This window comes from Podarcis vaucheri, assembly GCF_965113315.1.
Source record: "Podarcis vaucheri genome assembly, chromosome: 3".
NCBI classification, from domain to species: domain Eukaryota; kingdom Metazoa; phylum Chordata; class Lepidosauria; order Squamata; family Lacertidae; genus Podarcis; species Podarcis vaucheri.
In genome coordinates, this window is record NC_138761.1 from 58166448 (window position 1) to 58184603 (window position 18156).

Below are 18156 nucleotides of genomic sequence, written 5' to 3' on the forward strand. Positions count from 1 at the left end.
TTTTTGAATGTATTAGCTAGTGACAGTATAGTGAAGTATTTTTATACCAAGACTGTGTTCTCTGAAGCCCACTCTTGCATTTTTCTGTCTTTTCAGACTTCAGGTCTCCTGAAAGAGAGCATTCCTAAAGCACCGCCATTTCTGAGAGCTGCACTTGTATTGACTGAAGAGCTGCAGTGACTTAGTAAGGCATGCCGTGCTACAACTCATGATGTTTTGCAAAAAGAAGTAATCAAAATCTTACATCTTAAAGTGGAAAAACAGCAGACTTTTTGCTACACAGTAACAATGGCCACCTCAAGACTAGTAGCAAGAACACCTCGTGATATTGCTGGTGTGATGCAGAGACTCCAAGGTAAGCAACTTGACAGAACAGCTGAGCTTTGCTATATTAACTTCTTCAGATGTTACTGAAGTCTAGTGGAACACAGTGTGCCTGTGTGTTAGGCTCTTGAAAGCATAAGGCAACACCACGGGGAAATTTTGGACAAGTCCTGTTGAGATGTATGGGATATGTGCTGTTGGATTGATTTATGTCCAGAACAAATTACTTTCATTGCCACTTCCTAACAATAAAATGCTTATGATAATAACGTTTCTGCTCCTGTATAGCTAAAGGTATTTAAAAGCATATGAAAATGTATACAGTGGTCTATTGACCGAGACACTGCTCTCTAATCAGCCACTCCATGCACCTCTTGTGAAACTACCCTTTACTCATCAATTTGCTCATGTACAAGTGGCAATAGCCATCTTTGTATACAGATGGAAAGTAACACTGGGGGGAAAACTGAGATAACTTGGCTCATTTCGGTATGGGCAAAGGCTTTGTTTTGGGCTGAAGTAGCCTTGGTTACTCTAATGGATGACCTTAGCCAGGGAGAGTGTGCTATTTTTGCTGACCTCATGGTGGCTTTTGATACCATCTGACATGGTACCTTATTGGACTGACTGTGGGTTGGGGGTTGGACGCATTGTATTGTAGTGGCTCTGCTGCTTTCTGTAGGACTGGTTTCAGAATGTGGCATTTTGGGGACTGTGGCTTGGCCCCGTGGTGGTTCTGCTGTGGAGTCCCACAGGGTTTCATCCTGTCTTCTCTGGTTGCTTTATGTCTGTATGAAGTTGCTGGGAGAAGCCATCAGGGGATTTGGTGTGTGGTGTTATCAATATTCAGACAACACCAATGTCTGTTTCTCCTTGTCATCTGTATCTGGAGAAGCTGTGCAGGCCCTGGACCAATGTCTGAACATGATGGAATAGATGAGAACCAATAGAATGAAGCTGAATACCAGCAAGATGCTGATCATGTGGGTTGGTGGTTTCCAGATACTGGAATTAGGTACATGACTTGCTCTGAAAAAACAGGTTTGTAGTCTAGGGATACTCCTTGATCTAGGATTGTATTGTTCTTGGAGCACAAATAGCTTTAGCGGCAAGTAGTGCCTCTCTCAAGCTTCAGCTGGTTCGCCAACTCTGGCTGCTCCTGGATAGGGACATCTTGGCCACTGTGACCCATACACTGATAACCTTCCATGTTTAATACCATAATGTATGTGGAGGATTGTTCAGAAGCTGTTGCTAGTGAAAAATGTAGCAGCTAGATAGCTGAGTACTTCAGCTCCTCAGAATTATCTTACACCAATACTGAGAGGATTGTACAGACTGCCAATTTGCCAGATTCAAGGTACTAATAATAACTTATAAAATTGTAAAAAAAAATGTGGGAACTTATATATTTGAAGCATCATCTCCCTCTGTGTCCATCTACCTTTGTGTTAAAAGCAGCAGCTAAAGCTCTCCTAGTTGATCCACATTCAATGGAAATATGGCATGTGGCAACTAAGAAAAGGGCCCTGTGGGGGAATACAAATTATGGAACGCTCTTTCCCTTGAAGTATGATTGGCAGTAAGGCTGAGTTTCTGGTGCCAACTTCAGATGACTTATTCCAATAGGGCTTTATTGGGGGGGGGTTGATATTGTTTTTGCTACTGGTTTCACTGTGGTTTTATCTGCTCGTTTTCATCTGCTTATTTGACTACTGTAGTTGGGACTCATTTCATTTAAATTTACAGTATTTAATCTACCCCACCCTGGGATCACTCTCTAAAAAAGAATCCATTAAAATATTTTTGGTAAATAAAATAGATTGTACATACTGTATGCTAATTAGTTCATAGAAGAGGAAAGGTGACTGTTTTATTCATGAAGAAAAGAGCTATCATTTTTGACAGCAGCATGATGTGCTTAATTGAGATGTCTTCTATTGTTTGCTATCTTGCTGCTCATAGTTGTAGTTATTTTAATTATGCAATTGTATAATTTTAGTGTTTGGCTTTATTGTCTTTTGTATTACTGTTTGGTAAGCGGCTTTGTTTTTAAAGCAAAAAATAGAATATAAATGTTAGATGATTTAAAGTAAAAAAAGTAAATGAAAACCATAGCAAAAAAACCACAAAATCTTATTCCATCTGAAACCACATTGACCACCGCCACGACATCTGCTGCCTGGCCATTCACAGTGGCAGCAGTGGGAAATGATGGTGAAGCAGGCAGAACAAACTGATTGGGCCCAATGCCCAATGCTCAGACTCACCTCACTTTCAAGAGTGCCCCATTTCAGGGCTGTGCCAGGTTCTACTTGTGGGGATATACCTGTGGGAGATTTGCTGAGCTGGCAGAAGTAAGTGGAAGAACACCAACCCCCCTCCCAGCCTGCTTTAAAGCAGATTTGGATTGCAGTTGAATTCAACTAAACAAACAAAATCAGATTCCAGTCATTGGGACAGGGGGAGAATCTCATGTCTCTGGTTATAGGGTGGAACACATGGAAACTACTATGTTCAATTGCGCTAAGGCAGTTCCATCAGCACAAGGATTTGCACAGTGGAAGCTTCTCCCTCTCTGCTCCCTCCACATGCCCCCTAAATCTGTTCTGGGAGTTTCCCCAACCCTCTGGTACAGATTTGGGAAGGTGCCAGGCCATGTGGGCGGAAGAGAGGAGAGAAGTCCCATTGCAGAAGCTGAATATTTTTTGTGTTGAGAGAACATATTAGTAGAATACTACCCAAAGCTAATGTAGGGTATAATAAATACAGATATTTCATCTAGCAATAGGCCCAAAGCTTGAAAAGCTAGCTCAAAACTGGCCAGTTGGCTACATTGGCTTAAGATCAGGCAATTAATATATGTGCATTTGTATCTAAGGCTCAGTTAAGAGCTTGCTTGTCATTGGAACAATACTGCATTCAGCTTGTCTTGCTTCCAGCCCCACTATCACTTGGAGCTCTCCGTGGTACTAACCACTTCCCTGCTTTTATTATCTTAAACCTGACCTCTGCTTTTTTTCTCACCACATTTCTTGAACTTTCCCCTTGCTGGCCATCAGGTAACCTTTTACTGCACCTAACAGTATTTATCAGAACCTGAGTTGTGTTAGCTGAGTTGCCTTTCTGAATTTTTATGTGGGCCCTCAATATGGACTTATCAGTATTTTACGTCCCTGGAATTATGGCTCCATTGTGCCGCACTTGGATAGACCTCTAATCCTATCAGTAACTTTTACTTGAAACATTACATGAGTGCATTTTCAGTTTTCATCATTCTTTTGGAAATTTCTCAAACTGCTGATGACTCATTTATATAACTGATGATGCTTGAGAAGAAGGGAGGGTGGGGAAGGCAATGAACTGGCACATGGACATTTATGTTAGTGCACCCACAGTTTTCTAACCTGTTCGCTCATTTCCTTGCTCTAAAATAAAGAGGGTTTCCTTTGTATTGTCAGCATCTGGTTTCTGCTGCAAGATCAAACAGGAGTTAAATAAATATTTCACCTCTGCCGAGCTTGAGTACAGTTCTTTTTTTAGGCTGTGGTCCTGCATTATGGATGAGCAGACAATCTGCAGTGCAGACTCTTTCTGGCCTTTATGAATTAAGAGTTTCAGCTCTAGTAGATGTCAGACATAAGTGATGAGGGAATTATAAATATCCCTGTAGACTTGAAAATGCTATGTCAGGTCTGCACAACTTGTACCCTATCAGCCCAGACACAAGCCACTAATTATGTATCATGACCTGCATTTTTGTCATCCCTGGCAAGACTCTAGATAAAACAGATCTGCCCAACCTACATGGTTGTTTTAACATGCCCATTCTACTGTTATAATCATATCTGCTTAAATTTGCAAAGTAAATTCAGTTATCTGTACTATTAACTCCTGCTGGTTTCACAGCAAAAAAAGATGCTGTCTGTAGATTTGGTACTCTGCTCCATTCATGGTATAGGTCATCTACCAAGACAACCAAAAATGTTTGTTCCCATCTTCAGCTGGTGCAGAATTCAGCGGCCAGGTTGTTCACTGGGGCAAGGCAGTTTGAGCATATTATGCTGATCCTGGCCCAACTGCACTGGCTGCCAATTAGTTTCAGAGTACAATTCAAAGTACTAGTTTTTACCCATAAAGCCTTAAATGGCTCATGACTGCAATACATCAAGGGTAACTTCTCTCCAGACGAACCTACCCAGACCCTGTGAGCATCATCTGAGACCCTTCTTCATGTGCCTCCTTCAGAAAAGGTCTAGAGAGTGGGAAGATGAGAACGGGCCTTTTCTGCAGTGGCTTCCATGTGTGGAAAGCTCTCCCTAGAGAAGTTGGCCTAGAATTAAATAGTTGATAAGCTCCTTAAGATTATCTTGTCCACTCCTTTGCACAAGGCAAAACCTATCAATCTCAAAAATTTGAAAAGCATCTTGGGGAAGTAGACATAGGTCATCCTATTTAATGTTCACCATAGCCTAGTAATGGGAAGCTATGGGCTGAGTCTGCAGTTCTTTAAGAATATAGATCATGCCTACTTTGTCCCTGAAGCAGCCACCAGCCCAAGAATCACATGGCTCAACATCACATGATCTAAGTTTTCATATTCATTTCAGAACAATCATTGTTTTCCACATAATTCCAAAACAGAATGGGTGACTGTCTCAAGTGCCATATAGAGAATTCTCAACAGAACAGAAAGGTAATGGAGAAGAGGTACAAATGGTGGCAGGATCTTATGTGCACTTTGTCTGATAGAGAAAATATTTGTGCATAAAGACTTAGATGGATTTTGGGGCAACCCAATAGTTTCCATCATTATGACTCCTTCCAGATGTTCTACATCTAGGTTAGGGAAGAATGTACTAAATAAACAACTATATCAGCATTCTTTTTTCTGTTATCAATTTTTCCACCACACACCTGCACCTTGAAAAATAATGAAGCCAAACCTGAGTTATAGGGATCATAGCAAAGTAGACAGATTGAGATCATTCATCCCCCAAGACCAGTTCTTATCTGGGCAGCTAAAGAATACATGATTGTCCCTGCCTGGGCACTGTGAGCCCATTGTTTCAAATAAAGCATTTCAAATCTAAATTTAAGATACTTTTAAGCATGGCCCACTTCCCAAAGAAGTGAAAACTCCAGGGTGTGTGTATAACTAGGGTCTATTTTCTTTGGAATCAGATCACAGGAGGCTTACTGGTGTTTTGTTACACACACATACACACACACTTATACAGGTGGAGCATAGGTGAAGATGCCACTTAAGTCAAATAGATGTCCCTAATTCACTCTCCCCATCAGATATTTAAGGGAACCACTTGCAGCACAGATCCTTACAGTGAGCAACTTGGCCTTCTGTGTCCTTGTATTAGTTTCAACTCAGTTTCTCTCTCTACTCAAATTACTCAAACTTCTCTCTTAGCGCATTCTACAGCTGGGAGGAGGAAAGGGGTACAGTCAGTTCTCTTCCCAAAAGACTCTTCTTTCAGAAGACTCCAGCTAGAGGGCATAGCAAGGTAAGGTGCTAGGTGGGTCTGCTAAACCACTAAGACAATCTCTGACAGTCCTGCTAGTCATTCTGGTTTGGCTGGTTTCACAGACCCTACCATTAGACTCCACAAGTATCACAGGCAGGTGTGGTTGGTGAGAGAGGCAGAATGCCACACTCCTGGCAGCAGAGATGCTGTTGGTTATTGAGTGAAGAAGTGGAGGGACAAGGCAGCAGGGAGAGCCTTGTGGTGCAGCTGCATTGGTGGGGACACCAAATTGGCTCCACCAATGCATCCACACAGTGCCAACTTCCCTGCTGTTTTCCCCCTCTTCCTCCTGGGAAGCAGTAGTGGCTCTGTTGCTTGAAGGCCAGGTGCATAGCAGCACCTTTCATCACCAAATGTTCCTGATCACAGTCTTAGAAGGGATGTTGCAGTCATCTAGTTCAACCACCAATCTCATAACAACGTGAAACAATACTTTGTTTCATTTTTTGAGTTTTGAAGAAATAGGCCATGTTTTTCTTTTTTCAATATCTGTTAGCAGTGCTTAGTACTTCCCACATTTCAGTTTGCTTTTAGCTCTGACACACAATTTTTTAAGAATGTATTATTTATTTAAAATAAAAAGAATTATAGGACGAAAGAAGGAGAAGGGGGGAACTTACAAGACTGTTATGCTTATCTTAAACTTATCCTAAACAGTAATATATAAAAAAATAGCCCAGTGTCACCTTAGAGACCAACTAAGTTTGTTCTCTAAGGAGGGCACAAGGAGAAGGGGACGACAGAGAATGAGATCATAGAATCATAGAATCATAGAGTTGGAAGAGACCACAAGGGCCATCGAGTCCAACCCCCTGCCAAGCAGATGGTTGGATGGTGTTCTTGAAGCTACCAGCATGAGTTTGATCAAACTGCGGGAGGCAGTGGAGGACAGAAGTGCCTGGCGTGCTCTGGTCCATGGGGTCACGAAGAGTCGGACATGACTAAACGACTAAACAACAACAACAAGTTTGTTCTAGGTATAAGCTTTCATGTGAATGCACACTTCTTCAGATACCTAGAACAAACTTAGTTGGTCTCTAAGGTACTACTGGATTATTTTTTTATTTCCACTATGTCAGACCAACACGGCTACCTACCTTATCCTAAACAGTGATACAAGTGTTAAAAAACTATGACCAAATTGAATCCAGCTTGGATTTGCTCTTCTGCATGGAGGTGAGAAAAAAGCCATTGTCATGCATTATCTAAACATAGAGCAAACAGATGTCATATGTGTATCATTCCGCCTCATATGCATTCACATTGTGGTTATTGCCAAGTAGGGGGGAAATTGCATGTTTTGTAATATGTAATAAAAATTTTTTTTGCATTTTTACTTTGGTACTTCTACCACTTATGCTCATCCACATTTGTACTTATAGTTCTGATTTACAGAGAGCTGGACCTATCAATCTTGACTGAGTGCTGCAAAGGTTAGAAGTGCTACTAAAATATAGTAAGATAGAGAAGTATTTGCATATCTTACAATAATAAATAATACCTAGCTCATACTGCGTACAAAACTTTCCATTTTCAAATTGTTTGTTTTGAAAACTGAAAGTTCTGTATAAACGTTTGTAAAATGTGGGTAGGAAATCAAATACTTCAAATTACAAAAAGTTCTAACAAAAGCATACTAGAAAAAATTGATTTGCTACATATTTCTGTGAAGTATTCCTTCTCTCGAAGAAGATTTTTGTTGTAGTTGCCTTAAGCATGTACAGTATGTGCTTTCTTTAATAAATGTCATCTATACCTATTGCCTGGGCAAATTAACCAACAGCAATATTTGAAATAAGATCATTAGACAGCTAAGAGGCAAAGCTGATCTGAGCCAAAGCAACCAATAAATGAAAAACTAAATATGCACTACTGAGTCCATGGAAGTTGGCAGCTGAATTCTAATATGTGCATATACATTTTGAACCTTGATTTGCATGTTTCCTCTTTGAAAATCCAGGCCAACGTACATGGGCTTATCTCTTATTTATCCTCTCAACAATTCTTTGTGGCAGATTATATTGAAAGGCAGTTATTTGCACCAAGCCACTAAAAAAACTTCATGGCTGAATAGATTTCAACTCACCCCTGTGTGTGTGGTGTTTGGGTGGTCCACATACAACTCCATCACTCTTAGCCTTTAAAGCTTACCTTGACTAAGATATTGACAGACAGGGAAGTGATGTATCTGATGAGATCAGGGGTTGGCACTAAACTTCCATATAAAAAAAAGATCATGGAGTAAATTTTAAGATGGAAGTCAATTGTGGGATCTCTACCTTAACCATGTTACTTAAAAAAACCACAGTTGATCTTATTTAGAAGTTGCATACAGTAGAATCTGAGATCCATAAAGATGACACAATCAAAAGCAGAACGGAACTCAGAAAACTGGGCTGTAATTGAATAAAGAGCATTGGAAGTAACACATGTAAGTGTAACCTGTTATTCAGGAAAGAGTTGAAAAGGAGCAAATATGAATCATTTCTCACTGAGTAATTGAAAATGACTCTTGGAATGGAATTCTAAGACAAATCAAGATGGATAGACCATCACAAACCTCACAAAAGTAAACCAGAATAGCATAACAGTGAAATTTCTGTACTTGGAGAACAAAGAAGAGATTTTAAGGAATAATATTAGGAGACTTGTATGAAGGCGGGAAGGTTTTCTGTGCGTCAAGATTTTATCTTAAGAAGCTGCTTATAGAATCCGCAGGAGGTTGTACTTTTAAAATATTGTCATGAAGGAGGATCAGACACATATAGAAAGAAAAATTTCTGATGTTAATTAAAATGGGACTCGGAATCAGAGCAAATTATGATGGGATTAATAAGAATGAAGAAACTCCTGTTGCTGCAAAAGAAGCACGTAATTGACTACAAGTCACAAGTAGCATGATCTAAATCTGGGCAAACAAAAACCATATCAGCCACAAGCTTTATTCAGATTTAATATCCAAACCATAACCTGGCCATTGTGAATGAGTTCTGTACATGTGTGCTCCACACATTGTTCTCTCTTTACCTCCTATTACCATATACTTTGATTACTTCACCTTATTCCTGATTTGCTAAATCTTGGTTGGCCTTCATACCAGAAATGTTTTTGCAACCACATTTTTATTGATTCCAGTGTCATGGCAAACTGATTTGTTCGAAGCAGGAAGTCAGGATGGAAATTAGAACATCACCCTTTCCTCCTCTTACAAAAACTATTTTTATTATTTTATATTAATTAATATTTGAATTTTTCGTACAAATTGATGGGTTTAGTCTACAACAGTCACAGCTTTGTAAGACAGTGGTGGGAAACATTTCTAATTGTCAGCTTTTAAACATATGCAGCAGCAACCTGCTATATATTTTGAACTTTTCTCTAAAATTCTGTTGAACGCTGTACCATATCTAAATATTAGCTAACAACTTAAATTTAAAAATGCATACAATTTGCTAGAGAACCTGCATTATATTACTTGAGTGAAAGAGTGGCTAATTCTGATGTCACAGTGTGTAAATCAAGAATGCCATACCTTTGGAACTGTAAGACATACAAGACCAGAGAAAAAAGGCAGTTGGAAACCCATGCAGAGTAAGAGGTTTATACTGCCAAAATCATTTCATCACAGAGTTTCCTTGGGGTTGATTTCACACCATGAGTAACTTGTGGCAAAGGCGTACGCTATAAAATGAACAGTAACTTGTCAGAACGGAAAGGTATTCTCAGAAGACTATGAAAATAATTGTTATAATAATCTCATTGCCAGGTGCTTCGAAGTTTCCCAGCAGAACTCCCATGTTTAAAAATTGATCTAGAGTAGAGGTACAGAAGCTCTCCAAAGCTCTGCTTGCATTACATCAGAAATAATTCTCTGAAATTGGAAACACTTGTACTTTTCCAAGGCAATAACCCAGAGGGGCTTGGAAAAATTCCCCCACCAACCTCCACCACCCCAGACACTCCTCTTACCAACTCCAAATCACACCCTTTCTTCCTTTCACTTATTTGTGAGCAGCAGTGGAAGCAGCAAAACTGATGTGAAGGGAGAGGAGACAAGGTCTTTGTGGCTCTACCACACCAGGGGATCATGGGAGAAGTACTTCTCATGTGGGCTGCTGAAGAGAGCATCACAGTGCATTGCAGAGCAATAGATTAAGAAGGGAAGAGATAACCTGCTTCCTCCTTCTGTCCTACATGCCTCTTCTGTTGCTCCCACTGCTGCCATTTATTAGATAAGTTAGGGGAAATGAAGTATGTGAGGAGGCTGGCAATTCAGGGCATTTTGGAACAGCAAGGGTGGGCAAGGGGGAAGCTGGAAATTCTTCTCCAACTCATATTTTGATCCAATTTGAAAATGGCTTCTAAGAGGTGCTTTAGTTCATAATTGAGTTTGGCTCAGAATGACTTTGCTGGCATCTCTAATTTAGAAGATGGATCCAAAGCTATAAACCACATGAACAATGCTGTCCCCCGTTAGAATACCTACTTCCACTCCTATTTTCTAAATAAGCAGCACAAGGTTTATGGGATGGGGAATGTTAGTAGCAATGAGACTCTTGATGCTTCAACCAACATTTTGGGAACATCAGCAAACATTGGACATCTCTCCAATGTTGGACCTGGAGTCATAAACATAGCTGCTGCTGTGTTAAGAAGTTTTCAATGCTAATTACACTTTGTAGAGAAGGCAGAGCAATCTAAACTGTAGGAAGCCAGCATCATTTATACTGGTGTAACTTACCCCTATTCTAAACTCCATTCAGGAGTGGGTTACTGCCAGTTGAACCAGCCCAAGCCTGGCAGAGCAAGAATAAGACTTTAAAATTGAGTTTGACTTATATCACCCATTTTACCAACATATGCTGGGTTACTAGATCATATGACAGAGTTTGGAATAGGGGCCCACTTCTTCTTGAGGAGTTACCTCAGCCTTGGCTCACCCCAGTGGATCTTGGGTTTGGAATGCACCCTTAGTTTCCTTTCACTGAATAAACTTTCTAGCTCATTACAACCTCACCACCCCCTTTACTGTTAAACAACACAAGGCTTTCAGTAGTAAACCATTTTTCTTCATTCTGTTGGTGTTCAGTTGTGCAAATGTCATAACAATTGCCATCATCATCATCCTGCAATTTGGAAAAGGCTGCAATCCTAATTACAATTTCCAGGAAGTAAGAGCTGCAGCCACGGGGTAAGAGGACAGTGCCTTACAGATTGTGAACTGGTTTGAAGACGTGAAAGTAATGTTAGATATTAACTGGTGCTATTTTGAAAGCACAGAGCTTAGTTCTCTGCACAGTATGATAGCATGAAGTGCCACCTCTTTCCTCAAATACTTTTGACTTCCACAGATTATCAGATGCCATGGAGAAGCAGTAGGGAACTGACACTTCCAGTGAGACTTGTGTAAACTTCCTGGGGATATTTCTTTCACCAGTGTCAGGAGCACAATGCTGAGCTGAATGGGACTGTTCATGTATGCTGCATGGTATTTTTTCTTTAGTTAAAGAACTGCTAGACAGCAGCATTTCATAGCAAGAAGGAGATAACAGTCTAAATGTTTTGGGGCCTGGGAGAGAATAAAAAAATAGACTTAATACTTAGATTTGCATGCTGACATTATTTCACTAACAGGATATAGTATGTCCCTTCCTATTTGACTCTCTTTAGCCTTCCCAGACATTAAATAACTTAACAGCAGTTCAGAGTTCCTCTAAACAGATGCAGACCATCTGTCTTGAGTTTCCTTCTGGTGGTCCACAGCATATCTGTAGATTTGTGGTTCAAGACAAGATGGCACAAGTCAGTCATCACCTCTGTACTGTATTTTAAGTGTGTTCTCTTCTTTGCTCTAATTTTAGACACTGTACTTAATGGTCTTACAGCAGTTCACCTCTTTAGATGTTAATGTGTGCTACTTTGGTTACTCTATTTGGGAGCCCTCCTGATCATTCTGCTGAATGGGGCCCTGGAGCTCTGCTGCAAAGTCCTGTCTGAACAACACCATTCAGCCATACAGAGCAGGCTTCAAAATAATAGCTTTTGAAAAAATCACATACTTTAGAAGGTTTATTTGTTGACATTTTGTTTACTGGTTTTTTGAAGATTTTCAGAGTAAAAAGCAAAATGTAGTGAATAGATGGAGGACCTGGGGTTGGGTCATAGTTCATGATAGAGTGCATGTTTTGTATGCAGAAGAACCCTGGTTCAGTCCCTGCCATCTTTGGGAAGTGCTAGAGAAGATCCATGTCTGAGACCATGGACAGCAATAGCTAGCTAGTCAATGGAGCCAATACCGAACTAAAATGACCAATAGTCTGGTCTTATCTAAGATAGCTTTCATAGCTATCTGGAGATAGTGGCCCTCCAGGTGTTGCTGGGCTTCAGCATCTCCAATCAGTAGCAATGCTGTTCAATAGACTAACTGGGGCTGAAGGAATTTGTCCAACAGCCAGAGGTTCCCCATCCCTGTTGTAGTGTTTGGTTGACATTTTAATTTTTCACACTAAAAATATGAGATAAAACATAGATATTTTGCTGCCAGTTCTGCAGAGATAAACAGTCATCTTCATCCAAATAATGACGCAGATAATAAAACTCGGAAGCCAAAAAGAGGACGAGGAAAAAGTTCATAGATGACAAACTTGAGATGGGAAATGCTTAATTTTTAGCAGTTGCATGGGTACCTTTAGTGTGTTTATTTTCACAGAATCTCATGTATAAATTGAACAGTAACCAGCATTCACAAATCACAAAATCTCAGTATAAAGTACGGTGCAGTTGAAAATAATCTACTGCAGATGTGACCTTTTATAATTCTGTTGCATACTTGAACATTGTGTGATGCCCAGCTGCTTTCTGAATTTCTCCCTTGCAGTAATTAGGCAGACTTGAAGTGGCTGGCTGCCACTAGAGCCAGCTATAAGCAGCTTTGGTGGTTGGTGGGGAGGAGGTTGGTATTGCTTGGTGAAAATATATATTGCATGTTATAAAATAATTCATTTGTGAGTAGACTCACAAATATATCTTGGTACTTGTATCATGCAGGCCAGTGATTACATTCTCTACATTTATCATACCAGTAGACTATCAAAGCTTTGAAGAACATAAGAAATAATTAATGGAAATAAACCGCTACTGCCTTAAACTTTAAAATCTATTTATGTTTTGCAACCCTCACTCAAAATTGATATTTAACTCCAGTAATCAAAGAGAGATATATTATAATCTAGCTGCATTCATGTAAATTGCTATGTTCTAGCAAATACATTAAATATTATAACTGCATAGCCACACAAGAGGGAATTCTGCTATCATCATGGTAAGAAACAAGTGGCACTATATTAATGCTGGAATGAATAAACTATATTATGTATTAACCGCTTCAGGTTGTGATAAGCTCATAGCCCACTATACTTACTAGAGCATAAAATAAAAGGAATACTATATTATTTCATTTTTGAGTGGTAATTATGCCTACTATAAAGTTTGCAAGGGTCTGTAGAGTAATGGAAAAATCAAAATGGTCCTGGCTCTGTTGAATGGATACAGATTATAAAACGTTGCTGCCTTTTCCTTCAGTAAAAGGCACTAACACACTAAACTGAAAATCCAGAATACATATAATTCCTTTCGGTGCATGGGGTAAATTGGGCTGAAGTTCAATAATAAAATGTAGATTGATTTTATTTTTATTAATATTATTTATTACATTTCTGTTCCACCCTTCAGCTGAGAATCACAGGGCAGTTCACAATATAACACAAGAATGCGCAACATAGTAACAAACAAAACACCCCCACACACACACAAAATTTTAGGGAAATAATGTGTTGTATCTTTTTAGAAATGTGTGCATCTGCTTTTCTTCAAAATGCAAAGTTCAGGAAAAGTTTTATTGTGAGAAAGCTCAACTGTCATGAATATGTTTCCCTGTTTCCATGTCCTGCCCTCAAGGAACCAACGGCAGCATTAGCTCTAATGGACACATGACAAAATGTTGTAGGAGTTAAAACTGGGGCAGGGACAGACCCCTGTTAAGGCCTACCAGGGTTGGGCTTCCCTGTCTAGGGGTTGTCCCCTCATATACCCCACCAGTAATAGGGTATCCCATGAAAGGGATCCATCAAAGAGTTGCATCTGTCCATATGCCCAGGAGGGGGCCTGGATTTCAGGATCCCCCTATTTGATGTAAATCATAGGAATCCCCGCTGCCAGGTTAACCCTTGATGTCATTTCCAGCAAGTGGGCCAGAAATAAATGATTGCCCATTGCCTATGCCAGACCTCTTCATCTGTAGTCAACATCTGTAGTCAAAAGTTGTGGCCTGATTTGATCCCATTCAATAATGTGGTGTCTTTTATTTGGGACTCATCCAAATTGGGCGGGGGGGGGGAGCCTGCAAGGACTAGCGGGAGTTGGGCTTCCCTGCCTCACCCTTTTGTTTTGTTTTGTTTTGTTTTGTGTATATTGAGTAATAACCTAGGGCCATGACAGTCACATTTAACAAACAGGTTGAGTAACAATAAAAGGTGTTCCAGCGCTATGTCTACCCTCATAATTCAGCTGTATACCCTGAACTGCAGCTAAATAAGCCAAGGAGGGACAATCCATCATGACAGCTTTATGTGAGAAGCTTATTGTCTCAAGACCACAAGTAGATTACTATTTTCATGTTCCTTATTTTACAAAATTGCAGGTGGTCTTAGTGGGTCTCTAATCCTTCTTTAAAGCACAGCCCGTTTCCAGTAGCTTTGAATCCCACACACTGTCTGCACAACAAGGAATGGGTAGAGGCAAGCAGTATGGCTGCTGGAGAAAATGATATGAAGCTGAACTGCTTTCTGCATTAGACACTTCAGGTTTACATTGGCTCCTAGCTCCCTATACTTAACAGAACATAAAATTAAATACTGTAATTTTTCTTCCCATTTTTCCAGAGGTAATTAATTATGCCTGCTATTAAATCTGACTACTCAGTAAGGAAATTTTCAGTAATGGAAAACCTAGAAGGTTTTTGTCTCGGATGTACTAACAGACATATTGTAAATCTGTAAAAGGGGGGGGGAATCACTAAAGTTTAACTAAGTAGTCAGCCAACATTTCCTAAGATTGCATTTTGTTGCACAATTGTTTGTTTCATGTTACAATAAAAGTTATTGTCTGTAAACTATACCACATCCAGGCCAAAGAGGGAAATCTGGAATGACTAAAATATGTAATTTCTATAACAGAATTGCATTGTGCTGAACGAAGGACCAAAATGAAACATGGGCTAATTTGGGGAAAAGTATGTGTCAGGGTTACTTCCAGATCCGAGCACACAGAGGATCACGCTAGCCAGCGGTCGTTAAATAAAAGTCTTTATTGAGTTACAGTCTCCATTCTCGAGCTGCTGCGTGCAACCCTACGTCTTATGCTTAGATCGGCGAAGCTCCGTCTGAGTCTCCGCCCCTTGCGCACCAACTTAATATCCTAACCCTGCTCCACCTTTTCCGCCTGACAGTTCTCCTCTGGGTCCCTCTGCCCCCCTGGGTCTCTTCCTTCCGGGATTCTTCTGACGCTGACCCCCCGGACCCTTCTGTCTCCTTGCGCCGGGCTTTAGGACCTGGCTCCCTTTCCGGGCTGCCTACTGCGCCACCTTCCTGTGCATTTGAACTTGGCGCGCGCGCCCAACCTTCCACTTTCCGTCTAACCGTCACTTCGCTCCCCGATGAAGGTGTGGCCACTCCTGACTCGTGCCCTCCCTCCTGTTGCGAGCTGCCAGCGCTTGCTCCCTGGCGCTCTTCCTCTTTCCTACTCTCTGGCGGTGACGTTGGTCCCGATCTCCAACTGCTCCCCTCTGAGTCCCCTCTGGCTCTTTCTTCCTGGGGTGTCCCCCTAGTCTCCCCCCTTGCCCTGGCCACTGGTGCTCCTTTTTGTGAATCTTCTGATTCACTGGAAAGGCTCGGAGATCTCGGGTCGTCGTCATCACTCATCCTTTCGTCTGCCTCCTCCCCCTCGCTCTCTGTTTCCTCCCTTGCCCTCGCCTCTGCTCCTGAACCCCTGACATCCATCCCCCCCTCGAAGCCCCCTCTTCCCCCCTCCCCTCCTTCCGGTGCGGGAACTGGGTGCTGCAGTGTCAAGGGGACGAATGTCGGGTACAGTTCGCTTCCCGTGGCGGGCCTCCATCCGAAGTCTTCCGGTTCTTCCTCCCTGCTCTCGTCGACGACGGTCACCTCTGCTTCCATCTCTGTGCCGCCGTGCTCGAGACCCTGGTCGTCCCCGAAAACGTCCATGTCCGTCTCTCCCTCGCTTCCTTCTGGAGGCGTTGCTCGTCCTGGACCCTCCAGCCACTGTCTGCGCCACTGCTCCTCTGGTCGATCATCCCACCAATACGAGGGTTCTGAAGCAGATCCCGAGGGCGACCCCTCCGGGGAACGGGCGTCTCGTGTCGGTTCCTCATCCGAGTCGAACCCCCGGAACGTGCTGGCTGAAAGCGTGGGCGTGAAAAGCCAGTCGTCGAAAAAGTCCGCTGGCATTGGCCTATGGGGGAAAAGGGCATGAAACTCTTCCTTGAGCAGAGGTTCATCTAAAGCGTAGCCCGGCACCCAGCTGTTGGCACTGGCCGGGGTGCCCTCCTTAGCGAGAAGGTATTCTACCCCCTCTTCCCCCCATCTGGAGTCCAAAATCTCCGTGACTTCGTTGAGGCGCACCTCCTGTGCCACTCCCCGTTGCCTGGTTCCCTCTCGGAGCGGACTCGGCGCCGTTCCGGGTTCCTGAAACCTGTGCGGTGCCTTGTAGGGAGTGAGCACCGATCTGTGGAACACCGGATGCATTCTGGAACCCTCCGGAAGCGCCAGCCTGAAGGCCACCGGGTTGACCTGCTCTTCGACTTGGTAGGGCCCCAGTTGCTTATGCCCTAGTTTCTTCTTGGCCAACGACCTGGCCGGCACTGCGTGGGCTGCTAACCAGACCCAGTCTCCCACATGGATCTCTTCGCCAACTCTTCTGTGCTTGTCTGCCTGCACCTTGTATGCGTGTTTGGCCAGCTCCAGGTGCCGCCGCAGCTGATCGTGGACCTCCTGCAACTCCGACGCGAACGCATCCGCTGTCTGCGGCTCCCCCTCCACCAGTCTTTCCAGTCCCGGGAAGGTTCTGGGGTGCCTCCCGTTGTTGGCGAAGAACGGCGTGACCCCCGTGGACACGTGCTTCGTGTTGTTGTAGGCGAACTCGGCGAGCGGCAGGTAATCCACCCACGTCGCAGGCTGTTGATTCGCATAGCATCTCAGGTACTGCTGCATGATGGCATTGACCCGCTCCGCTTGCCCGTTGGTCTGCGGGTGTCTCGCCGACGCCAGGTTGATCTTGACGTTTAGGAAGCCCATCAGCTTCTGCCAGAAATTCGAGATGAACTGCCGCCCGCGGTCGGACAGAATAGACCGTGGCAGACCGTGAACCTTGAACACGTGGTCTATGAACAGTTTGGCGGTTTGTTCCGCCGTGGCCACCTTCGCACACGGGATGAAATGTGCCATCTTGGAGAACAAGTCCACCACCACCAGCACTGCCGTCTTGCCCCTCGAGCTGGGCAGATCCGTGACGAAGTCCAGGGCGACTCTCTCCCATGGCTCGACCGGAGTTTGCAGCGGTTCCAACAGTCCGGCCGGCGGTCTGTGCACTGGTTTGGCCCTCTGACAGGTGTCGCACCTCGCCACATAGTCCGCGACCTCCCCTCTCATTCCGGGCCACCAGAAATCCCTGGCGACTAATTCCACCGTCTTCTCCTTGCCAAAGTGCCCGGCAGTGGGCGCGTCGTGCAGCTGATGCAGTACCTTGGCGCGAAGTTCGTCTCCCGGCACGTAGATGGCCCCTTTGCGGATGAGCAATCCATCTCTCAGCTGGAACCCGTCGGTCACTGCCGTGCCCCTTTGCATCTCTGCCATCTTTGCTTGCGCGAAGGAGTCATTCTGCAACGCTCGTCGCACCGCCTCCAGGTCCACTGTCGCCGCAGCGCACGCCCACACTGTTGGTGCGAAGATGTGCATGGCGGCCGCTGGCGTGGCGTCCTCCAGATACTGTGGCTTACGGGAGAGCGCGTCCGCCATGATGTTGGTGTCCCCCGGGACATACTCTATCCGGAAGTCGAAGTTCGCAAAGAACTCAGCCCAACGTATCTGCCTCTGGTTCAGGAACTGTGCCGTGCGCCAGTGCTCCAGATTCTTGTGGTCCGTGCAGACCTGCACCGTGTGCTTGGCTCCAATCAGGAAGTGCCTCCATGCTTTGAACGCTGCATGAATAGCCAGCAACTCCC

The 18156-nt window shown here is 43.2% G+C and overlaps 1 protein-coding gene across 13 annotated transcripts in view; it reads left to right on the forward strand.

The window, feature by feature from the left end:
• The window catches only part of SYNE1 (spectrin repeat containing nuclear envelope protein 1), a 291021-nt gene that overhangs the window by 17209 nt on the left and 255656 nt on the right, over nucleotides 1-18156 (forward strand). For all 13 annotated transcript variants that reach the window (XM_082215153.1, XM_082215141.1, XM_082215140.1 and 10 more), the window contains exon 2: nucleotides 97-355. In XM_082215153.1, coding sequence (XP_082071279.1) covers nucleotides 289-355 — 67 coding nt within the window. In that variant the 5' untranslated portion in view covers nucleotides 97-288. The remainder of the gene's footprint in view (nucleotides 1-96; nucleotides 356-18156) is intronic.